This window comes from Heliangelus exortis, chromosome 28 (genome assembly GCF_036169615.1).
Source record: "Heliangelus exortis chromosome 28, bHelExo1.hap1, whole genome shotgun sequence".
NCBI lineage: Eukaryota > Metazoa > Chordata > Aves > Apodiformes > Trochilidae > Heliangelus > Heliangelus exortis.
This window is the reverse complement of record NC_092449.1, coordinates 3,206,461-3,229,781: the sequence shown is the minus strand read 5'-3', so window position 1 is coordinate 3,229,781 and position 23,321 is coordinate 3,206,461. Positions and strand designations below refer to the sequence as shown.

Here is a 23,321-nt window from a genome sequence, read left to right as displayed (position 1 = left end):
TCCCAGTTCCTGCTGTGCCCTCCCAGTTCCCGCCGTGTCCCCCAGTTACCAGCCGGTGCCCTCCCAGTTCCCCCCAGTTGGCAGCCTCTGCCCTCCCAGTTCCTCCTGGGCCCTCCCAGTTCCCCCTGGGCCCCCCAGTTAGCACTCTGTGCCCCCCCAGTTCCACCAGTTAGCACTGCTGCTCCGTCCCAGTTCCCCCCGTACCCGTCCCAGTCCCCCCAGTCAGTGCTGCAGGACCTTCCCAGAGCCCGTTACTCCTCCTGCACCCCCAGCCCCCTCCACTGGACCCGCCCCCCCGTCCTCCCAGTTCCCCCCCGCTGTGTCCCCAGCTCTCCCTGGGTCCCCACTGACCCCTCCCCAGTACTCCCAGTACTCCCAGTACCCCCCCCCCGCTCACCACCGCCCGCCTGCGCAACGGCACGCGGACGAGGGGGGGGTGTCCCGCTACGGCGGCGACTTCCGCTTCCGGTGCCCTCCATGACACCCTCTGAGGGCGCCGCCATGACACCCATTGCCGTACAGGGCGCCGCCATGACACCCGCAGGGACCCCCGCCCCGCCCTCCCCTTTCCCGCACACACCGCTGCGGAGCCGCTTGTTGTGTTTTTTGGGTTGTTTTTTTCTTTTTTTATTATTATTATTACACAAAACTTTTTTATTACCCACTCGCTCCGTGCTTCCACGCTGTCCCTCAGCGCCCGCAGCCGCCCGGGGCTTTCGGGGTCCCTGAGCCCCCACAGGCTTCGGGCTTCTCCCCCTGCCAGAGAGCGGGCGGTAGAGCCCCGGAGGGGACAGAGATGGCGACGGGGACATCGCCCGCAGCCCCCCAGCCCCCCGACCCACCTGGTAGAGGTGGCAGAGCAGCCCCAGCAGCGAGGTCTGAGCCTGGGCCTGCAGCTCCTCCGTGTGCTTCTGGGGAGGGAACGGGGCTGGGTCAGGGGGGTTCCCGCAGAGCCCCGGCCCCCCGCATCTCCTCCCCTCTCCTTACCCCGTTGATGAGGATCCAGGGCACGTAATGGTGCGGGGGATCGAGCGCTTGGGTCAGCTGAGCGTTGCGGTGCATGAGGGCGGTCCCAGTGGGGCCCCGCACGCAGGAGGAGACGCGGGCCCCGTCCAAGTGCGGGGCGTAGACCTGGAGGCACTGCCCGGGGTGCGGGATACACGGATTGGGGGGGGTCGGGGGGGGAAGGGAAGGGGAAAGTCAGGGGGATGGGGAGGATAAGGAGGTCAGGAGGATGCGGGGGTTGCGGGGATGAGGGAGTCGGGAGGTGGGGAATGGGGGGGTCAGGGAGATGGGGGTGCCCGTGGGGTCAGGGTCCCCAGGGCGGGGTGTCAGGGGATGGGGAAGGGGGACATACGGCCTCCAGGTTCTTGGTGACAGAGCTGCCCGACTCCATGCAGAAGATGACGGGGAAAGAGGTGCTGAAGTTCTGTGCCTCGTGCATCAGGCAGGCCTGTGGGGGGGTGAGGGGCTGAGGGGCTGCGGGACCCCCCCCCACGGGGATCATCACCCACATAGAATCCGAGAATCGTTCAGGTTGGAAAAGACCCTTGGGATCATCGAGTCCAACCATCATCCCTTCTCCACCAAGTTTTCCCCTAAACCACATCCCCCCCAAACACCACATCCCCCCAAAGACCACCTGGAAACGACCCCCCCATCACCTCAATCATGTTGCCCAAACACTCTTCCGGGCCGTGCTGGCACTCGAACTCCCACGTCCCGCTCTCGTTCTTCTCCTGAGGGAACAACCAAACCCTCTGAGCGCTGCCCGGTGGTACCGGGACAAGCAGCCGCGGTACCGGACCGGGCTGGTTCCTACCTGGGCATTGCCGTAGGGCACCAGGGTGATGTTGAGGACCCCGGGGGGCAGCACCAGCCAGGAGGTGAAGAGCTGCTGGACCAGGAACCCGCGGCACGCCGGGCACAGACTCTCGTAGTAGAGGCTCAGCTCCACCGGAGGAGCCGCCGGGTGCGGGGTTTTACCGCAGCGGCTCTCAGCCTGCGGTACCGGAAGGTTTTGGGGTCTTGCGGGGCCCCAGTTTTAACAGGGGATGAGGCAAAGCTCCTGGGATGTGGAGCAGGGGGGGCTGGGAGGGAAGCGAAAGCCGCCAGGGGCCTCCCGTGCGCTGCTGGGGCTTTCCGCAAGAACTTCCCCAAAATATTGGGGGAGAAAAAAACCAACCAACCAAAAAAAAAAAACCCCAAAAAATCTATTTAGTGGGACCGAGGTATGCCTGGGTGGGGGTACAGCCCACCACCGGCTGTGGCTGCAGCTCCACAGGGCTCACAGGGTGCCACCACCCCCACTGTCACAGCCGTGTCACCGTCCGGGGACATTCAGAGTGAAAGAAGCCGAACATTTGGTTTATGTTGGAAAAAAACCCAGAAGGTGTCAGAGGTGCCCGGGGCTGAGGTCTGGCACGGGGTGGGGCCTCTGAGCCGTGTCCCAGCCCCGCGTGTCCCTGTCCTGCCGGGACAGCCCCGGCACCCGTGGCTCTGACCTGGCAAGCGACGGCGACGTCCGACGAAGCGCAGGGATTGTCACAGCCGGGCAAAGCCACCCCGATCCCCGGGGCCAGCAGGGCCACCAGCGCCAGGAGAGCCAGCGGCGGGGCGGGGGGGGCCATGGGGACAATCGGGTGACGATCCCGTCCCCTCCGAGGACTTTTAAAGCCACCTCTGCGCCCGCCCTTCCCGCCCCGCTCCCCCGTGACGCTGCTGACTCACGTGGGGACGTCCGGTTCTGACCCCCCCCCTGTCCCCGGGGTCCCACCCTTGGGGGGTGGGGGTGTCACAGCCCCTCGTCCCTAACCGCAGCTTCCCCACGAGTCGAGATATGTCGCGACAAACCCCACCGCGGGGCAGCCGGCGCTTGGCCTCGGGTGGGGAGCTCCGTACCCAACCCCCAAGCTCGGGGTGCCCAACCCCCCCCCCCCAATGAGGTTCATTTTTTTTGAGGTTCATTTTTTCTGAGGTTCGTTTTTTTTTAAGGAAGCTCCGTAGTGCCCCAGGGAGCCTCCGTTTCGTGTTTTTTTCAGCCGTTTCTCGGGGTTGGTTCCGGATCCCGAGGAGCAGAATAATCCCAGCGGGATGGGTCCCATCCTGCACCCAACAAACACCCTCCCGCCTCTGCTCTTAACACCCCCTCCTGCCAAAAAAATCCCCCGCAGCCTTTTCGTGAATTCTGTTTATTTATTTTTCTTTTTTTTTTTTTTTTTTTTTTTTTTTTTTCTTTTGGGGGGGCGGGGGGTTGGTTTTGTGGGTGGTGTTTTTTTTTTTTTTTTTTTAAAGAAGTACCGTACAAAAAAAAAAAAAAAAAAAAAAAAAAAAAAAAAAAAAGAAACAAACAAAAAAAAAAAAAAAAAGAAAAAAACCAAACCAAACCAAAAAAACCCCCTTTTCTTACAGTAACAAATACTGGGTTTACATTAGTAAACATCGACAGAAAGAGCATAAGAAAACTACTGCTGGTAACAAACAGCTGAAGTGACAAATTATTCCTTATTGCATATATCTAGGAACTAAAACCTCACGCAGCCACCACGTCCTCTCCGAGCACAAAGACACCCGAGTCCCCAGGGGGTGACACTGGGGCGGGGAAGGACACGGAGGGCCAAGACCCCCTTCCCCCCCCCGGGGAGCAGGAATGGCCCCGTTGAGCCCACGGGATGTGGTTTAGGGACACGGGAGGTGACAAGCAGCAAAGCCAAGCCTGGAAAAAACATCCCCCTGGGGTTTATCCCTGGGAGTAAAAAACATGGAAGGACAAATCACAAAGAGATTATTGTGGGGAGGGGTCAAACACCGTCGGGGAAAAGCAGCCCCGGGGAGGGGCATTTTCCTCCTCGTCGTACCCAGGACTGGTGCCAGGGAGAGGGAGGGGGCTGAGGGGTGACTGTGACCCCCCCACTGCGTTCACACAACCTGGGGAGAGGCTCCGGGTGGCAGCAAACAGCAGAAATTCAGCTAAAACCGTCAAACAAAAAAGAAAAAAAAAAACCAAAAAACCAAACCCAAAAAAGCTGTCAGGAGAAGCTGGAATTTCCAGGAACCTCCAGCAGAGCCGAGGAGAGCACCAAGCAAAGCGTTGATGGGTGATGGTTTGAAGTTGGGAGCCTTCCAGATGCCTGGCAGGTCCAGCCAGGACAGTCCCCAAGCTCCTGTTAGTGGGGTAGGGGGGGGACACGGGACCTGGAGGATCCCTGGGAGTCCTTGGGATGAAAAATGTGGTGGTGTGGGAGTCTGGGGGCTCTGGGGCAAAGCCACCCTCCTGACCCTGGGAGGCCTCTGAGCAGCAACCACCCTGTCCCTATTCCCATCTGCTCTCCTTGAGCCCAAATTATTCCATGAATTATCCCCAAGAGCTTTTCCCAAAGCCAAACACAACCTCTCCAGGGCTACGAGCTCTGTGGCTGCCACCCTCCCCCCCCCTGTCCTCCATATGGTGGCACTTGGGTACCATGGGACAGGGACAGCACCAATGCCCCCCTCACAGCACCAAACACTGACAGAAGAGCCCCAAAACCCAAGACCCAGGGCCTGGAGAGGGCAGGAGGAGCTGAGAATTGGGGCTCCCCTGCCAGGAGCAACGGGAATGGGATGAGTGTTCCAGCAATCCCAGATCCCAAAGGATCTGGGGACCTGCCTGGAACAGCAGAGGCAGCTGGGAGGAGCAGGGACAGCAGGGTCCCCAAGAGAGATGGCACCCGAGGTGGAGCAGGAGCACACAGCACCCTGCAGTTGAGTGGCAACACACAAAGCAGAGCCTGCAAAGCCAACAGGACCCCCAAACCCACCCTCTGGAAGGGACTGAGCCTCTCCAGCAGCTGGAGAGAACAACAAATGCTTTCTTCAGGGTGACCCAGTGAAGCCAGTGCCACCACAGCCTCGACTCTCAGCCCAGCTTCAGCTTTTAAAGCTCTTGCAGGGCCACCTCTGCCTCCCTCTGAACTTGGACACAACAAATCCACTCCCAGTGGGCAACACAACAGCAACCCCCCCGCTCCCCTCCCCCCCTACAGTACTCATTATCATAATTAAGTGCTTTGCATACATAGTTGGACATCATGCAGATACATTTCCACACGCTGAAGAGGCCCATGGCCCAGTGTCCTCCTGCAGCAGAGAGAGAGAGAGAGAGAGAGGTCCTTCATTTTGTGTTGGGCTCCTCACATCCATGGAATTTCAGGTGGGCCCCATCCTGCTTCCCAGTCTGCACACCAGCACCTGCAGGTCATGGTGAGAGCTCAGCCACCACCAGAGCTGGGCTGATGATGAAAAGAAAATGGTATTGGCAGAGCTACAGTGAGCTTCAAGGGGCTCTGCTGGAGGAAATCCACCCAAGGCAGTTGGAAAAAAAAAAACTGTGTCCCATGGATTCCACCAGGAAAAGCAGGGGTACCAACGTGGAGTTCACAGCTTGGTTGGCACAACAAAGGTGAGAGCATCACCACTGAGTGTTCATCACTCCCTGGACACCTCGAGGGGTGGTTGTGACATGGGGGATGAAAAGAGTGAGGTGGGAAAGGGCAGGGAGCAGAGCCCTCGGCTGGGAAGCCCCAGGGAGGAGGATGGGATTTCTCCTTTGGGAAGAGTCTCTGCAGGGAGGAGCAGCACCCCTCGTACCAGACACCACTGCAGCCAGCAAAATCATCCAGGAAACAAGAGGGGAGGACACAGAAGCTCCACCAAGCCTCCTCCTCTGCCTCCTGAGGCATCCATGTAGGGAACCCTACAACAACCCTACAGCCTGGCCACAGCACAGAGAGGAATGGAGCTCCAGAGTGAGGTGCAAGCAAGGAAGGGGCTGAGCTGCTGGCTGGGGAAGAGGAAGGGGCTGTGCTCCCCCACAGCAATTCAATCCCATCTGGAGCCCACCTCCTAGAGGCTGCAGCCCACTGGGAATCAGCAGCCCAGCTTGTTTTGTTTTTGCTATTTTTTTTTTTTTTCTTTCTTTTGTCCCATCAGCCAACACGGGTTTCAGCTACCGACCAAAAAGGGACACCAAGAACAGTCACAAACATCTCAAAAGAGGTTTGGAGCACAGAGACTCAACTATACAGGGTGCAAAAAAAAAAAAAAAGAAGTCCAGAGCCAGAAAAGCGTCGCCCTGGGGAGAAGCTGAAGGCAGCTGCTGCATCGTGCAGGGGCTGCTCATCTGGCAGGGGGCTGGGAAAGGACAGGGTGAGCCAGGGTGACATTCAGGGAGTCGTTGTGCTGCACCAGGGAGGTGTGCTTGTAGTGCAAGACCAGGTCCTTGAGGGAGGCGTAGAGGTTGTAGGGTTCAGCGAAGCCGTAGCCCGTGGCCGTTTTGTAGATGACGCAGTGCTTGGTGTCACCATCCACCCTGGCAGGGAGACAACACAGCTCATAGCACCAGAGAATCCCAGAACCATGGGCAGGGCTAAGAAGGGACCTCTGGAGATCATGGAGTCCAACCCCACCACAGGGTGGTCACCTCGGGAAGGCCACACCCAGGTGAGGCTCCACAACCTCTCTGGGCAGCTCACTCATCCTCCCAGTCAAGAAGTTTCTCCTCCTGTTGAGGTGGAACTTCCCATGTTTAAACCCATAACTCCTTGTCCTATTCCTGGGCATCACTGAGAAGAGATTGTCCCCTTCCTTTTGCCCTCCACCCCTCAGATGCCTACAGACATTCAGAAGATCCCCTCTCAGCCTTCTCTTCTCAAGGCTGAACAGCCCCAGGGCTCTCAGTCTTTCTTTTTTTTCCTCCTGTTAAGGTGGAACGTCCTCTGTTCGAGCTTAAACAGTGACCCCAGGATGTCAGAGACCCAGGGATGGGGACACACAAAGTGTCACCTCCACAACCCAAAGACACCGTTGGCCCGGGCAGGAGGAACCGAGGCAGATGGGACACCTTGGGGTGCTCCAGATGACACTTCCAGCTGACACCACCCAGCTGACACCACTCCCACCCTGGGGACACTCACACCACGGAGCAGGCATAGCATCCCTTCTGGCTGCTCTCCCGGATCAGGAAGGTCCCATCCCGTTTGCCACACAGCATCTCCTCTGCCTGCACTCGGTTGATCTTCCCCACGTACCACGTCCGCTCCTCGTGGTGGGGCAGCTCCTCCTCATCATCCATCATAGAGTACTGGCTGCAATGGAGAGCAGGGTTGGACCCCCAAGGATTGGACACAGAGCCCTCCCCTCCCCATCTCTCCTCCCTATGAGGCAGGGAAAGCTTCCAGGCCAAGAGATCATTGGATCATAGAAGCATCATGGCTGGAAAGGACCTTCAAGATCATCGCGTCCAACAACACCACCTTGATCACTAAATCATCTCCCAAAGCACCACATCTACCCCTTTTTTTAATACCTCCAGGGATGGTGACTCCACCACCTCCCAGAGCAACCTCTTCCAATGCTTTGCCACTCTTTCAGTGAAAAAAATTTTCCTAATGTTAATCTGAACCTCAAGAACCAACAATCACGGAATGGTTTGGGTTGGAAAGACCCTTCAAGATCAGCTGGTTCCAACCTCCCCACTGTGGGACATCTCCATGTTGCTCCAAGCCCCATCCAACTTGTCCTTTTTACACTACCAGCAACTCCCTCCCCCCCCACACAGCCCAGCTCATCCCACAAAACACAAAGAGGGACACACTCACTCCTCTGTCTCGTTCTTGATGCCCAACCACTCATTGATTTTCTTCTGCCGGGCTCCCTTCTGCGTCAGCCACCTGGGGGAGAGGAGGAGGGCAGAGCTCAGCGGCAGCACCAGAGGGCAGCATCCACCCCTTCTGAGGCACTGCCAAGCCTTGAGGCTCCATCCAGCAGCCTCAGAGCCGGTCCAACAATCCCCAAAAGCCCCGGAGGAGCCAGCTGGATGGGATGGAAGGGCAGGGGGGGCCTTTCTGTGGGGGCAGAGGCAACGTACACCAAGTACTGGTCCCGCAGTTTGCGCAGCTGCATGAGGTCTGGCTTGAGGCTGTTCATGCGCTTGTCGATCTCCCGGTTCTCCGAGGCTTGTTTCTTCAGGTCCTGTTCCAGCTTCATCTTGCTGTCATGGATCTCTGTGATGCGAGATTTGAGCTTCTCCGAGTTCATGAGGATCCTGGGAGAAGGGAGGAGGAGGAGGAGGAGGGGGAAGAAAAAGAGGAGGAGGTGGGGGAGGATTAGGCCGCGAGCCAGGGTGGGGGAGGCAGAGGAGGCAGCCTGCCAGCTCCAGCCCGCAGCGTGCTGCTGGAGAGAGAAGGATTGCACATGCCTGGGCTCTGTGCTGGGCTTGGATGAGCTTTCCAAACCCTCTGGAACCCTTCCCCAGGTCGGGCAGGTCACCAGCACCCCCCTGGCCTCACCGTTGAACTTCCTTCTCGTTGCCATCCCGGCGGAACCGCTCGATGTACTCCTTGCTGCATTTCTCCTGCGTCTGACACTGCTCCTCAAAGATCTTGATGGTCTCATTGAAAGCCTCAATCGCTGTCCTCTTCATCTGCAGCTCCTGAAAAGGAAGGGGAAAGCTGAGCAAAGGGGGAGAATTCAGGCAAGTGTCTGTTCATTCGCATCCTTCCTTCCCCCTGTGGTCCCTCCCCCTCAAATCCACACCGTCCTTGCTGCAGCTGGAATCTCTCCCTCTTCAAAGCCTGGAGAGAACCTTCAAGTCCAGGAGCAGACCAAGGGGGCAGCTGGTGCCCCCTCTCTGCTCTTCTCTGCACGTGGTTGTGGGTGAGCAGGGGCTCTCAGGGCAGCCCAGGGGGTGACACCAGTGCCCACCTACCTGGGAAGTGCGGGTGTACTCCTCGTACAGCAGGTCGTACTCCCAGCTCTTGTCCTGGTACTGCTGGTGATAGACCTTCAGCTGCTCCCCAACAGCTTCCACGCTGTCCTCTTTCACCACTTGGTCCTGCCATGGACACAGCATCAGTCAGGATCTGCTCCTGTCCCACAGCAGCCCCCCAGCCAGGCAGGTGGTGCCACAATCCCCGCCCTTCCAGCCCCCCATAAAGCAACATCCCAGCATAGGGGGAGGGGTGGGACATCCTAGAATGCAAGATCCTAAGATCATCAAGCCCCACCTTCAACCCAACCCCACCATGCCCACTAAACCATGTCCCCAAGTGCCATGTCTACACCTTTTTTTAACCCCTCCAGGGATGGTGACTCCACCAGTGCCCTGGGCTGCTCGTTCCAACGCTTGACCATTCTTTCAGTAAAGAAGTTTTTCTGTGGTCATTTATCAAAGGACCAGGGATAGATCAGTAAATACCCCTGGGTCAGGCTGTTTCCCTGCAGCCCAGGTCTCACCTGCTGGTACTTGGAGATGGGGTAGAGCAGCCTGGTGTCCAGTTTGGCATTGTACTGTGCGAGCGACTCGTGCCGGTAGTGGGTGATGAGCTCCACCACTGAGCCAAAAGTCAGGGGCTCTGAGAATCCATACTTCCCTTCCCGGTGGAAAATCTTGATCAGTTTGTTATTGCCCCCCTTCCTGCAGCAGGGAGAGGAGAGAGGACACTCAGCACCACCCCAGCCTGATGTCTCAGGGGGGTTCAGGTCGCTGTAGGCACAGGGACACGTGGCAACAGCTCCACCTTGGAGCTCTTGTGCCCTACCTGAGGGTGAGGGTGTACTCTCCCTGGATCTTGCTGGAAGCATCACGCACCAAAAAGGTTCCATCTGGTGTGTCCCGGAGCTTCTCGTTCACCTCCTCCCTGTGAGGAACATGGTATGGCCAGTGAGGTGTGACCAGAGCACCCCCAGCTACCCCGATGGCCAAGATTCCCTGGATATCAGCTGCCCACCACCTCCTTACCGGGAGATGTCCCCCCAGTACCACTCAGCATCCTGCAGGGGCACAGTGTTCCCATTGGCCAGGCTGGAAGCACTGGGCTTTGGCTTAGGTGGTTTTGGAGGCAAAGCTGGAAGAGAAGAAGGGTTGGAACAAGGTGAGCCTGAGTCTTAGCTCCCCACTGGTAACCTCTGGGAGCAGAGTCCCCTTCCTGGCAGGCCCTGTTTGGCCACACTGCCAGGAGCTGCTCCAGGCACAGCTACAGCAGCAGCCGAAGGCTCGAGGAGGCAGAGAGGCTGCTGGCAACCTGGGGACAGGGACTCTGCACCCACGGAGCACACACCAGCACCTGGAGTCCCAAGGAAGGGGCATCTCAGTACCTGGAGGCAACTGTTCTGGCTCCAACTCCTTTGTCTGCAGAAGTATCTCCAGGAAGAGGATGGAGAAGTCTGGGCTCAACTCAGGGCTGCAGAGAGGAAGAGACAAGTAAGATCAGAGGTTTTGGGGGAGACCTTGGCACCACCCATGACCCCCCTGGGCAAAGCTGGCTCATCCCAGACCCCAGGGACACAGGAGCACAGGCTCTTGGAGCGTCACCTCCGTGTCCTGCCAGCAGCCTCACCCCAGGTGCAGTGAGGCAGAGCTGCTGTCACAGGCTTGGCTCCTCATCCCAGCAGCTGCTGCTGGGCACCCAGCTGGATCTCCTGTACCTGGCACCAGGCAGCCGGAGGAGGAGGGGACCAAAGATCTCTCCCAGGGCCCGAGGGTGGAGGTTGTTGCTCTCCGCCTGCTGCGATACCTTCCCCAGATGCCGGAGCAGGAACTGCAGGGTGAGCGTGTTCTGCAGAGGGACTGCAGGCGACTCCAGGGCCAGCAGCAGCTGCTTCCTGCAATTCTCTGGCTGAGGGATCTCTGGGGAGAGAGAGAGAAAGAACAAGACCCGATGGAAGAGCTGGGACAGACGGCACCGCTCTCCACGCTCTGGCTGCGTCACGGCGTGGGAGTGCTGCTGGCAGCTGGGGATGTCTGCCAGACCCTGCAGGGACAGGATTTATCTTACAAACCCCAAATGTATCTGTCCCACCCCAGCCACCCCTTCCCAGCCCTGGCCAGGGGGAAGCCCTTACCCTGCAGGACACGCAGGATGTCACCGTGCACGGCCACCGGCACCACAGGGGAGGGAAGGTCCTGCAGGTAACCTCGCAGTGCCTCGCCCAGGGAGTGCACGTCGAGGGGTTCCAGGTCACTCAGGGTCCAATCTGCCAGGGGACACATTGTCCAGGGGGGTTGAGGACAGCACCAGGCACCCAGCCAGCAGCTCCAGTGCTGCCAGCACCCATCCTGGCTATCCGGGGACGTGGCAATGTGGCACAAAGGAGCTCAGGCAGCCCACATGACAAGGGATGCCTGGGAGTGCTCCCTACACCCCAAAAATAAGCTGGCTCTGGGAACCAGGCAGATTTCCCCACCCTGAGAGGGGGCTGAGGTCATGTTTGGTGTCCAAACCCTTCACCCTGAGCTCTGCCACAAGAATCCTGGGCATGCAGGATTTGAGTGACAACTTTGTTCCTCGGGGCTGGTAGAGACAAGCGCCGGCTGATCAGCCACACACCGGATCCGAGGGGGAAAACATCCCCCTGGAATGCTGTCCCACCAAGGCAAGGCACAAACTGTCGTATTTATACCCCAAAACTTGTCCCAGAAGCACTGCAGAGCTGACAGCACCACAGTGCAGCTGGGATCTGCAGGGGGGGGACAAGCCCAGCCAAGAGGCAGACAGCTCTGATGGCTCCCGGCAGGGACATCCGCTGCTGGCACAGTGGAGCCAAAGCCACCAAACCGAGCCCCAAGATCCTCCCCTGCTCAGGAATGGTGTGACAGAGCCAGAGGGACCTCCAGCAGAGCACCCCAAGAGCAGGGCACCCCAAAGGGGTGGTGGGAGACAAGCAGAGGGGGACACACAGGAACTTGTCATGAGTCAGCGGCCGGCACCACGTCCCTTCACCCACGGGTGGTGATGGGGATCCCCCCCTCTCCCATCCCATCCCATCCCATCCCATCCCATCCCATCCCATCCCATCCATGGGATGGGGACAGCCCAGCTCCAGAGGCAGTGTGCTGGGAGTCAGGAACTGCTGGGCCTGGATTGCATTACTGCTGGCACTGTCACATCCACTAATCTCCTCCATCGGAGCCGCATTGCCTCCTTCCTCCTCCTTCCTCCTCCTCCCTCCTCCTCCTCCTCCTCCTTCTCCTCTTCCCAACACGGAGCTGGATCTTACCGGTTCTCAGTGCTTGCCTCAGCTCAGAGCCAGATGTCCTGTACAGCATCTCACTCTCCAACCCTGTGGAAAAACCAGGAGCCTGCTCTGAGCCAGCAGCCCCGCAGCTCCCAGCGTACGCAGCCTCTGGCTGCCAGCCCGAGGTGCTGACCTGGGCTGGATGGTGTCCAACCCAACCTCCCATGGGCTCCTGCCCCTTTGGCCCCCCGTTTCTCCTCCAAGAGCACAGATCCAGGCTGGAAACATCTCCCAAACCCCAGCACGGTGCAGTGGGATTGAACCCAGCTCTGGGCAACGGCGGCTGAAACCCAGGAAGAGGGGGAGGATCCCTCCTTCCTCAGGCAGCTGCATCCTGAGTGTCCCAGAGCTCAGGCCAATGCCATTTGAAGAGTTTCCCCCCACCCCTGGACCACATTGGGGTTTTTTTTGGGGTACCACCCCTCGGATCTCAGCATCCCCTTTACCTTTTTTCTCAATAGCTTCCACCAGCTTCACCAGCAGCGGCGGCGCGATCTCGGGAGGGCTGAACTGCTCCTGTAAATCTGGGAGAGGAGACCCTGGGGGAGAGGGAGGGAAAGAAAAAGCTCAGCCCCAGCTCAGCCCCCAGCAGATGCTCTGCAGAGGAGCCAGGATGGGGCCCAGAGCAGCATCCAAGAGCCAGGCAAGTTGTGGCCCCTGCCACGAGCCCGCAGCCCACGCAAACCCCACCGGGAGGCTGTGGGGAACCTGCAAGTTGGCCCAGAAAGCAGCGTGGCAGTCCTGGAGCCCAGCCTTGCTCCAAGCCCCTGATGGGGCACACATAAGGGGGATCCCTGCAGAGGCAGAACCCATCTCCTTGGGGACCCTGGAGGGGTTCCAGCAGGGTCCTGAGGCTCAGGGAGGTGTGTGGAGCTGGTGGAGGAGCAGGGCCAGGGAGCTCACTGGCTCTGGGGTGGTGAGCTGTGATTAATTCAGATCCAGACAGAACGCCCTGTCAGCAAATTCCTGCCCTGGATTGCTCGTTTTACATGGAAACCAACCCTCTGCCTCCCCCTCCCTGCCAGCCCCCAGCAAGCTGGTACAGGGAGTGGGCAGCAGGAATGGGGTGTCACCTCCCACCCCCTCCTTTTTCTCGGGGGGAATCTATGGCCCTGAATTAAGATGGCATTTCACTGTCACCTCCAGGAATTCTTGATGTCCCCTTTCCCCAGTGCTGGAGGGGTGAGACATGCCAGGGCAGGAGCACACAGGCTGGGTTGGGTGGCTGCCAGCAGGAGGTTTGCCCAAGGATGAGCAGTGCCAGACCCCAGCTCGCTCCCAGCTGGTGCAGGAGGCTCCTTCAGGGCTGGTCCAGAGCCCCCAAGGGAGCCCAGGGTGGGTGAGGACACTCAGCAGGCTCTGAGCCAAAAAGCTGCTCCCCCCCTTGTGAAATCACAGCTCTGACACCAGGGATCTGACCCCAGCTTGCTCGGTGTGGTCCAAAACCCCACACCCAGTGGGAATGGGGAGCAAACAGGGAGCAGGTACCCAGCACTCCTGTAAGGTTTCTGTGCTTTTGGGGTGAGGAGAAACACCCCAGTGGTGAGAGCAGAGGGGGAAAAAAAAGGAGCCCAACGTGATGCTGGTGGAGAAGTTGCCAGAAAATTGCCAGGCTGGCAGCTCCCAGCCTGACCCTTGGGAAAGGCTGAAAGAAGAGTAAATACTGGTGCTGCCCACGTGTCCCGCCCGGGAATGTGCTGCTTCAGCAAGCAGCAACTTGCCTTTTTTTCTTTTTTTTTTTTTTTTTTTTCTTTTTTTTTAAATCAAGGAGCTTGTGCTAGAGCCAGCAGCAACTCCTGAGCCTGCTGGGCCTCCAGGCTGGGAACAAGGCTGCTCAGAGCACAGCCCGGGGCAGCTGCGGAAATATTTCCCCTCCGCATTTTCCGCTCTCCTTCTCCACGGAAGGCAAACACCAGCAGCTCATAAATCCCCCAGCAGAAAAAGGCTGGGTCTGGCTGTCCTGCTCCCTGGATCCCTGACAGCTGTGGCTCTGTGTGTGACACTGGGGACACGAAGGGATTCTGCTCTCAAACCAGACCTAGGAGGCAAGGTAGAAATGTTGCCGGGGGGGAGGCAGGTGGGGCAGGGCAGGAGCCACCTCTGCACCTCCCCAAAGTGGAGACCACAAAGAAATAACAGAGGGTTGGGCTGAAACACAAGGGGTTGGGTTTTTTCAGTTGCAAAAATGCTTCTCCTCTACCCAATGCTCCAGCAGGCTGAGTGTGAAATGGTTCTGGGTGGTGGAATTGCCACCCTGCAGGATGTGCCCAAGGTGGAGGATGGCAGCCAGAGGGGGGGCAGGGACAGGGTTGGCATCCACTTTGTGTCCCCTGGCACCCAACCCTCTCCCCACTCCATCCCCAGGCAGGACAAAGACTTTTGGCTCCTTTTCCACCCTCCTTTTCTCTGTGTGCTTTGCACCCTAGCACTTGTTTTTCCTCCACACCCCGACCATCCCCACCCCTCTACCCAACCGCACACCTTCACCAACCCCCCCTTGAAGAGGAGCTGAGGAGAGAGCCCATGAAAACATAAATCCAACCCCCGAGGGATCAGAAGGCAGACACATCCACCACAGAGCATGCCCCAGGCTCCCTGGAGGAGCTGCTTTCTTGGAAAAGGAGGTTGGGAGCAGGATGACTCAGGGCAGCAGCTCTCACTGCCAACCCCAGTGCAGGGCCCAGCCACATTCCCACCCTCTGGAGATGTTTCCTGGGGCCACCCCTCCAGCTCCAGGAACATGGGAGGCTGCTGCACACCCAGCCCCACTGCTCTGCTTTCTGAGACAGGGGTTTCTTTTCCATCCCTGAAGACACCTCCCACCCCCCTCCCCAAGATGTCTCCCACAGCTAAAAGCATCTGAGGGGCCAGATGTGGCTCCCAGGCAGAGGGATGGGGAGGATCTGGAGCCAGGCTGGGAGACTTGGGGTTGTTCAGTCTGCAGAAGGGAAGGCTCCAGGGAAGCCTTAGAGCACCTTCCAGTGCCTGAAGGGGCTCCAGGAAAGCTGGGGAGGGACTTCAGACAAGGGATCCCCCAGAGGGATGGGACAAGGGGTGATGGCTTTAAATTGGAAGAGGGGAGATTTAGATGAGATATTGGGAAGAAATTATTTAATGTGAGGGTGCTGAGCCCCAGGTTCCCCAGAGAAGCTGTGGCTGCCCCATCCCTGGCAGTGTTGAAGGTTGGATGGGGCATGGAGAAACCTGGGCTAGTGGGAGGTGTCCTGGTCCCTGGATTTAAGAGTAGCTGATCTTGAAGGTCCCTCCAACCCAAACCAATCTGGGATTCTGGGATGGGGAACATGCTCTGATGCCCACCAGCTCCTACTACTACCTCTGCTCCTCCTGTGTACACCAGCACAAGGTTTGCTGTGAGGCAGAGGAGGAGCAGAGCCAGGCCAAGGAGGGGCTGTTCCTGCTCTTTGCCTCCTCAGAGCACCCAGACCCCGCTGAGCCCACGAGTGGAAAAAAAAAAACCCCAAAAAACCAAACACAAAAACCCAACAAACAAAACAGGCAAAAAGAAGGCAGCTGGGGCAGCTCTCCCAGCTCCTGGAGCAAGTGGGTGCCAAGCCCAGAGCCGGCTGGGAGGCAGCCACAGGTGCAGGACAGCCCATGCCCAGCCTGAGGGTGCCTGCCCAGCCCCAGCCAGAGCTCAGTGGGGAGGGCTGGGTGCCAAGCAGACAAGCAATTAGCTCCAGTTCTCGGAAATTCTTCTTTTAGACCCTGATTTTTTTTTTTTCTCCTTCTCTGCTCTTGCCCAGAGTCAGTAATTGTCTGTGGCTCAGTGGGCCTCTTGGCAAAGAGTGATGTCCCGGGTGCTCCTGAGGCAGAGCAGGGAGGTGGTTGGGAGAGGTCAGGATTTATTCCTAAAAGGGAGGGAGTGGAGCAGAAAGCTCAGGGAATCAAGGATTATAGGGATGCCTGGCTGGTGGTGAGCTGGAGAGGGAGAAGCTTTGTGCAACCTGATCTAGTAAGAGGTGTCCCTGCCTGTGTAGGGGGGGTTGGATCTTGATGATTTTTAAGGTCCCTTCCAACCCGTTCTATGATTTTGGAGAGGGAAGAGTGGAAGAAGGCTTCAGCTGAAGACAAAATGTGCTTTTCTCTCAGCCAGGACCAAGCCCACGATTCTCTGGTGCCGTCGAGCCGTGGGCCTTTCCACCAGGAATGGAGACATCTCAGGTCCCCAGAGCAGGGCTTACCTTGCTCCAGAGCCTCGGGCAAACGGCAGCCACTGGCCCCTGGTGTGGCAGGCAGAGGCCTCTGGACACGGGGTCTGTGGGACGGGACAGAAATCTTGATGGGCCCCACGTACTCCACGTAGGTGCCGGGGAAGTCGCCCTTCTGCTTGGTCCGCTCGTTGACACCCAAGATCCACCCAATCTGATTGGGGTTCTGCTCATCCCCATCTTTAAAGCCCAAGGCTTGCAGGGCCCCCTTGCTGACCACCAGGATGTCCCCAGGCAGGAGGTCAATGTCCTCCTCCCGCTCCTTGCAGTAGGGGTAAAGCGCGCGGTACTGGAAGCCGTCGGTGCTGCTCATCCTCTCTGCTCCGAAGGGTCAGGCAGAAGGTTTTTGGGGGGGACAAGGAAGGACTTTCAGAGGCAGCTCTCCCCCATCAGCACCCTGAATGTCTCCCAAGTGAACCAGCACCCCAGGAAGTTGGGCTGGGTGCACGCTTAGGTGCAGCCCCTTTTCCTGAGCTTGAAACCGCGATTCAACCAAATGATGGAGCAGAGGGAGAAGGAGACAAACATAATCCAGCACTGGTGAGTGGGCATGCAGCAAAGGAAGAGGAGATCAGGGGCTGTTTCACCAAAAATGAAGGTTTCTTGGAGTCCAGGGGGCAAAACCACAGCCTGCTTCCAGCCCAGAGTGCTGTGGCACGCGACGTGTCCCTTCCCAGTGCCTGCAAAGAGAAGAAGATTTGTCACTGCATGGCCAGGTGACAGCAGCATTCAAGTAGGGTTCATCTGAGCAGCTGAGAGGTGGGATTGGGTTTTCTGCAGCTGATGCCGAGCCCTCTATCCAACCAGGACATGTTAATACCAATTGATGCTGCCCAGAAGGAAGAGACAAGCCAGGGGTTGGAATGTCACCTCCTCTCTGCACCTCAGAGATTCACTCCTGCTCCTTCACCTGACCCTCCTCGCAGCACTTAGGCAATCAAGCCAAATGGGACAGAACAGCCTTCCTGCAGGAACTTCTGCACTCAGGAAAGGGTGACCCTGCAACCCCTAGCCCCCAAATAGAAATAAACCAAAGGGATTTAACCTTTTCTTGTTAAATTGCTCACATTTCGTGGCTCACCTCTCCCTCTCCCCACGCAATCCCCCCCCACAAAGGCATTATTTTCTGGAGGGAGCTGCCCACAGCTGTGGGTTAACCAAGCTTTGGAGGTGTTTTGTTCCCACACAGCAGCACTTCAAAGCTTTGCTCTGAGCAAAGTAAAGAATTTTTTCTGGTTTTGAACTTTTTTTTTCAAAAGTGGCAACAGCATCAAGCACGGGCACGGTTTCTTTTTCCCGAGATGGAGGCGAGACGAGTTAAAATAATCTTCAGAAGCCTTTCCTGAGAGCTGCTAACTGCCTTTCAGCTATTCAGAGAGAAATTGAACAATCTGTTGCCTGCCCTGCCCAGAAATCCACCACCGCCACCAAAAAAAAAAATAAAATTAATAAAATTAACAAACCTGGGTTAAAACACGGTTGAAGGGCTGTGTGAGCTGGGGCATTCCCACCAGCCCAGCACGTCCTCCTCTTTTCCCATCCCTTCCTGGCCAGTTTTCCACCTCCCTCAGGCAAATCCCTGAGTTCTGGTTCCTGCAGCCACGGCATGAAACCAAGGACCAGGGCTGGGAGGCAACGGGGCAGCCAGAAACCAACTTTCCCAGGAAAACCCTGGGCTGCTGAAATGCTTCAGGTTCTATTAACAGCTTGAGCTGTTTTGGCCCTGAAAAACCACCCAACCCAGCTCAGACTTTTTTTTTTTTTTTTTTAAAAAAAAGAGTCTCATCATCTGCAAACTATTAGAGAGCAGGAAGGAGCTGCTCAGGGCTGAGGGAGCCTCTGAGGAGGGAGGAGAGGAGGCAGAAAGAGCCAGGGCACCCTTCCCAGCGGGGTCAGGACAGAACCAAAGCAGGGCACGAAGCCAGGGCTGCTCTGACCGCTGCTTGGACTCCACCAGAGACACCAACACCAGTGAGCTGCATTATTTCAAAATAACCCTTCTGGGCCAACAGCACGGCACAGTTTACATCAGCTACAAACCCCTCTATCCTTCTGCATGTGGCTACCACCCCTCCATGTGGCCACCACCCCTCCATGTGGCTACCAGAAAGCACGAAAGCGCTGCGAGTCCCTGGAGAGGAGTTGGTTTCACCTCTGGACAGCCACAACCCCCCTCTGAGGGGCTTTTTCCCTTGACCAAAAAAACCTCAAAGAGGCTGTGGCACATGAAACCCGTGCAGCAGCCTGGGCTAGTTGCCCAAACTTGGGCCAGCATCCCAGCAGGGCTGTCTTTGTCATCGGGGAGGTAGGACATTTGTGGTCAGAGCTCAGGGTTGAGCCTGATTGTTGGAGAGCTTCTCTGGAGCTCCAGGAATACCACCACCAAGCTGCAGGACTGACAGAGAACCTGAGACCCTGAGGACAAAGGTGTTGGTGAGAGCAGCAGCACTTCCAGCACAGCCGCCCTGCAAGCTCCCACCACGCTGGGATGGCAGCTGCAGGGAACTCGCAGCACAACTCCTGTTTCCCCAATCCAACCAGCCCCAGCCAGGAAAATATTACTTCATAGTCCAGAGCATAAAGAAGAGATTTATGACCAGGCTTGCTGCCTGCCCCTCGCCCCTCTGAATGCTGCCTGACAGGGTCTGACAAAGCCAGGGGCAGTGTTTGACCCTCCTGAAAAGCAGGGAAGGTGGGCAAAGCACCGGCAGCTCCTGCTCCTCCTGGAGGGATCCAGCCCCCTAAAGCACCCTAAGGAGTAGAGCCCAAACCCAGAGGGGTTGGTGCTGCCCCCCAAGCAGCTCCCAGCCCCAACTTCGAGCACCTCAGCCAAGCCAGTGCAACCGAAGAGGCTGGAAGGACAAAACCCTGAGTCCTGGCAAACTTGTTGAGTGGCTTTTAAAAAGCAAACCTGCACGGAGGGGTGGGAAGAGGAGAGAGTCAGCTCCAGAGAACAGAGTGGTTCCAAAGAGCAGGTCCCACAGCTCTGCTTGACTCCTTCCAACCTCCTTCCTTCCCTGGGCTGGGAAGGCAGGGCCACAGTTCTGTTCCCCCCTGCTCTCCACACCACTAAACACATGAAAAATAATACAGCAAACCTCAAGCCAGCCTGCTCCTGGAGCAGCCTCACCTGCCTTCCCTCTGCTCAGGGGTGGAGTGCCCAGGAATGGGGGTGAGGAACCCCCCGAGAAACCCAAATCCACATGGTTAATGCTGGTGTTGTCCTCTCCAAGTTGTCCTCTGTCCCACCACAGACCCAGTGAGCAGCTTCCCTGGCAGGAAAACTCTCCAGCCCACGGAGAGCAGCTGCTGCCCCAACCGGCGTGCGCGGCTCTGGGGAGAGGGAACACACGCTTCCCAAAACCCTGGAACAGCTCCTTGGAGGGAAGGCGAGTTGGGAAAGGCAGAGCCCAGAACCTGGGACAGGCACGAGCCTGTCAGCTGGAATCACACCTCCAAGCTGGAGCTCTGCATGCACAGGAGAGAGGGAGCAGCTTTGCCAAAAGATTTTAGCCGGGCCGGGCTCCAGCTCCGCTCGGCTGTCGAAGAGGAACCTCGTGTGTCCACGCTTGCTGAGGCTGCTCTGAAAAAAATCCCATGCCTCAGACATCTAAATACCTTTGGTAAATCTATCTCAGTCCCCCCCCCAAGCCCGAAAACAATCCGGCGATTCATTAACTGCTGTCAATACTTTCTTTGTTTAATACATGGGTTGGAAACAAAAAACACATTACGAGGCTTTTTGTGCGTGCCCGGCGCATAAATAAAAGCATCTTAACTTTTCAAATGTGGTTCCTGTGCTTTTTCACCCAGTTCCAAGCACAGTTCAAAGTGCAGTTTGACTCCAAGCAAGGCTGAGTGTTACTTTCCCCCAAGTGAGGCGAAAGAATGCATAAAAATATTTTAAAGAGGAATATGCTCACAACAATCTCAAATCCTTCCCAGTTGCACCGGGTCCTCAGCGAGCAAAAAGAAAAAGAACAACCAAAACCCCACCAAATCCAGTTTTTAACTGCAAAATGCCACGTGTTAATGGGTTGTAAATGAAAATAAACCTTGCCTTGAACAATAAGAGAAAATGGGACAAAGCAATGAGGCAGCCAAACCAGTTGGTATTTCCCTCCAAACAGGGAAAGGCAGCAGGGGTGGTGAGTTACGCCGTGAGCTGGGCAACCACATCGTAGTCGTGGCCATTTTTGCCTCTTTTCTCTCCAAAAAATGCTTCTTGTGCAGCTGGCAGCAGAGCCTGAGGAGCAGCAGTGTCCTGCCCTTCACCAGGGATACAGAGCATCAGCAGCTGGGACTTATATTTCATGAAATATTTTGCTTTTGTCACTGAAGCTCAAGGAAATGAAGGAATATCTGAAACGTTTGACTGAAAAAGCAAACTTTAGGGTTAGTAGGGAGCTGAGAGAAGCACCAGAAAGCTCTTCCTTGGGATGGTCAAGACAAACCTTGCTTTGGAGACAACCTGAAAGGCTGGACTGCCCGAGAGCACCTCAGGCAGACTTGCCCCAAGACCCCTCTTACTGTCCAGAGGTTTCTCCTGACACGGGAATTTCTTGCTGCAGTTGAAGCTCATCCTGTCTCATCCACCTCAGGGTTTTAATCCTCTGCCCTGCAAGAGCTTTCTGCTTGGCTGGAGACTTTTACACGTTGGCACTGAGCAGAGAAGGACCAAGCACCCAGCACCATCCCTTTGCTCCCAACTCCCTTTGCACCATCCCCCCAGAACACACCACTTCCATTTTAGGAGTGTTCATGGAGCAGGGTTTAGTTTACTTTTGTTCCTTTTTTTTTTTTTTTTTTTTTCCCCCCCCAGAAAAAAAACCCAGGAGCTATATTTTGGCTACTTCCCTCTGAAAGTACAGTTCTAAAAAAACTGAGTACAAAAAAAAAATAAAAAATCCAACTGCTCTTGCAAACTCATCTGCTTAAAATCGCCTTCCCTGGGGGATGTGGAATTTATGAGAATTTCTTAGCAAGCCCTGCACAGTGCAGTTATCACATAAAGTAACCTACAAGGTGAGAAGCAAGCCAGCATTTTTGGGGTCTTGGTTGAGAGGGGCAAGAACTTTCCTTGAGAATCCCACTGTCCCTTCCTCTGTTTGCTTTTTTATCTTCCATTACGCGGTTACTTTAGCTCCAAGCTGTGGCTCCAGAGATTCCCAGAGGAACTCAAAGAGCCCTCGATATTATAAATACTTTTTTTCTTTTTTTTTTTTTTTTTTTTTTTCATTGTAAACACACCCCAGCACTCAGCACTCTGACACGGCTCCAAGCTGGCTGGGCAAACCACTCTGCTCCTTGTTGCATTCCAGCTGAGCCACAGTTTCTCTTCCAACCCCAAAGCTTTTGTCCAGTGAGACCCAACCACGGGCAGGAAGGATTTTCCTGTGTGCTTCAAGACCTTGTTTTAGCCAGTTAAAAAAAAAAAAAAACAACACCACAAAAAAAAAAACCCCAAAAACCAAAGGTTTGGAGCAGCCATCACCTTTAAGAGGACCAAAACCTGGTGGTGAGGTGCAGAGATGGACTGAAGCACGTCAGAGAAGAGTCACCAAAGAACCCAAACCATCATTTGGACTTTCCCACATCATGGAAGAGTCGATGAGTAGAGCTGAGGCCAACCCAGCCTCGGGGACACACCAGCCCTTTGCATGCTAGGGAAGGGTGGGGGAATGGCCAGGAAAGCAGTGATTTAGGCTATATTTACTCAGCTGTCTCCATTCTTTGCTCTCACAGAGAAAGTCACAGGGCCAGTTCCCCAGTGGCTCTAAGAGCTGCTCAGGAAAGAAAAGCTAAGCATTAATGGGGAGGAGAAGCAGCCATTTCTCTGCCAGGGGTGCCCAAAGGCACAAGGCTGGTGCCACTCCAGCTCTTGCACAGCTCATTTCAGACAGGTTTTCCCCCAGCTTTTCCTTGCCGTGGGATGCAGACCCTCAGCTTGGGAGGTACCTGATCCCGGGAAGCTTCAAGGAGCTGAGAAACGTCCCCAGCACCTGAAAAGCTGGACACAAAGCTCACTGGAAAAAGGTCCCAAAACCAGGGCTTGGGGGACAACAGCGTCTAGAGCCAGCAAAGCCACAGCCATTCCGGGCTGGACTTTGGGACATCCAGAGGGACAGGGGCACCCCTGGGCCACCCAGTCCCAGCCCCAGGTCTGGTGGGGCAGAACCGTGGTGGGACCAAACCCTCAGCCCTGACAGACCGCTTTCCCCCAGCTCTCCCCCACCGAGAGGGTGCCCGGGACCCCCGGCCATGGGGGCTGCAGTGCTGGGGATGGGTGGGGGTCCCTGCAGGGGCAATGGCGGAGGTGTCCTCCGTCCCCCTCCCCCCCCCTGTGCTGGGCCTGGAGGGGATGGAGCTGGCCTGGGGGGATCGGAGGGCACAGCCCTTGCAGAGGGAGGGGACAGGGACGTCACGGCGGGGAACACGCAGCTCCGGCACAGGGGACCCGGGTGAGGGGGTTCGGCCCGAGGGGGTGTGGGGGGGGGGGGCGGGTCAGGCGCTCCCCGACACACGGAGGGGCTGAAGAGCCGCGCTCCCGGCGGGACCCACGCGCCTGGGTCGAGTTCGGATTCGGCTCCCGGCTCCCCTCTCCCTCCTCCCCCGGTCCCGTCCCACCTCTCCGCCGGCACCATCCGCCGCCGCTCGCCTCCAGCCCGCTCCTGCCTCCCGGCCCGGCGGCAGCCTGGGAAAAGGCCCGAACGGTGCCGGAAAGGCCCGAACCCGCCCCGGAAAGAGCCGAGGAATGGCGGAGATGAACGAATCTACCCGAAGCCAAAGCTGCCCCGCCCCGTCCCCGGCACGAACTGCTCCGGGAGGAGCCGAGTGAAAGCCGAAGCCAAACGCTGCGGCGGAGAGAGGGCGCCGCCTGGCGGACACGGGAGCGAACCGGGAGCGAACCGGGCACCGGGAATGAACCGGGACTGAACCGGGTAATGGGAGCGAACCGGGAGCGAACCGGGCACCGGGACTGAACCGGGACTGAACCGGGTAATGGGAGCGAACCGGGAGCGAACCGGGCACCGGGAA

At 57.2% G+C, this 23,321-nt stretch overlaps 3 protein-coding genes across 3 annotated transcripts in view; all 3 read right to left on the bottom strand.

Annotated features, from left to right (window-relative positions):
• MAST3 (microtubule associated serine/threonine kinase 3) overlaps positions 1 to 23,321 on the bottom strand; it is an 85,507-nt gene that overhangs the window by 36,917 nt on the left and 25,269 nt on the right. The window lies entirely within an intron of this gene.
• Positions 595 to 2,723, bottom strand: IFI30 (IFI30 lysosomal thiol reductase). Its single transcript, XM_071727874.1, has 7 exons — positions 2,505 to 2,723; positions 1,823 to 2,002; positions 1,665 to 1,739; positions 1,358 to 1,453; positions 988 to 1,140; positions 843 to 911; positions 595 to 756 (listed from the first exon to the last, which is right to left on the bottom strand). Exons 1-7 carry the CDS (start codon positions 2,628 to 2,630, stop codon positions 691 to 693), a joined length of 765 nt encoding a protein of 254 aa, XP_071583975.1. The 5' UTR covers positions 2,631 to 2,723; the 3' UTR covers positions 595 to 690.
• Positions 5,864 to 23,028, bottom strand: PIK3R2 (phosphoinositide-3-kinase regulatory subunit 2). The gene is made up of 16 exons (XM_071727484.1): positions 22,911 to 23,028; positions 16,257 to 16,963; positions 12,501 to 12,593; positions 12,037 to 12,099; positions 10,882 to 11,013; positions 10,465 to 10,666; positions 10,135 to 10,220; positions 9,779 to 9,884; positions 9,579 to 9,677; positions 9,274 to 9,454; positions 8,747 to 8,872; positions 8,328 to 8,470; positions 7,907 to 8,083; positions 7,638 to 7,709; positions 6,954 to 7,124; positions 5,864 to 6,349 (listed from the first exon to the last, which is right to left on the bottom strand). Exons 2-16 carry the CDS (start codon positions 16,594 to 16,596, stop codon positions 6,157 to 6,159), a joined length of 2,184 nt encoding a protein of 727 aa, XP_071583585.1. The 5' UTR covers positions 16,597 to 16,963; positions 22,911 to 23,028; the 3' UTR covers positions 5,864 to 6,156.

Coding starts and splice junctions, on each gene's coding strand:
- IFI30 (XM_071727874.1), bottom strand. CDS start 2,630: ATGGCCCCCCCCGCCCCGCCGCTGGCTCTCCTGGCGCTGGTGGCCCTG. Junction 2,003..2,504: donor ACGTCGCCGTCGCTTGCCAG/GTCAGAGCCACG, acceptor CCGGTACCGCAG/GCTGAGAGCCGCTGCGGTAA. Junction 1,454..1,664: donor GTTTGGGCAACATGATTGAG/GTGATGGGGGGG, acceptor ACCCCCCCACAG/GCCTGCCTGATGCACGAGGC.
- PIK3R2 (XM_071727484.1), bottom strand. CDS start 16,596: ATGAGCAGCACCGACGGCTTCCAGTACCGCGCGCTTTACCCCTACTGC. Junction 8,873..9,273: donor CCATCTCCAAGTACCAGCAG/GTGAGACCTGGG, acceptor TGTCCATGGCAG/GACCAAGTGGTGAAAGAGGA. Junction 8,471..8,746: donor AGTACACCCGCACTTCCCAG/GTAGGTGGGCAC, acceptor CTTCCTTTTCAG/GAGCTGCAGATGAAGAGGAC.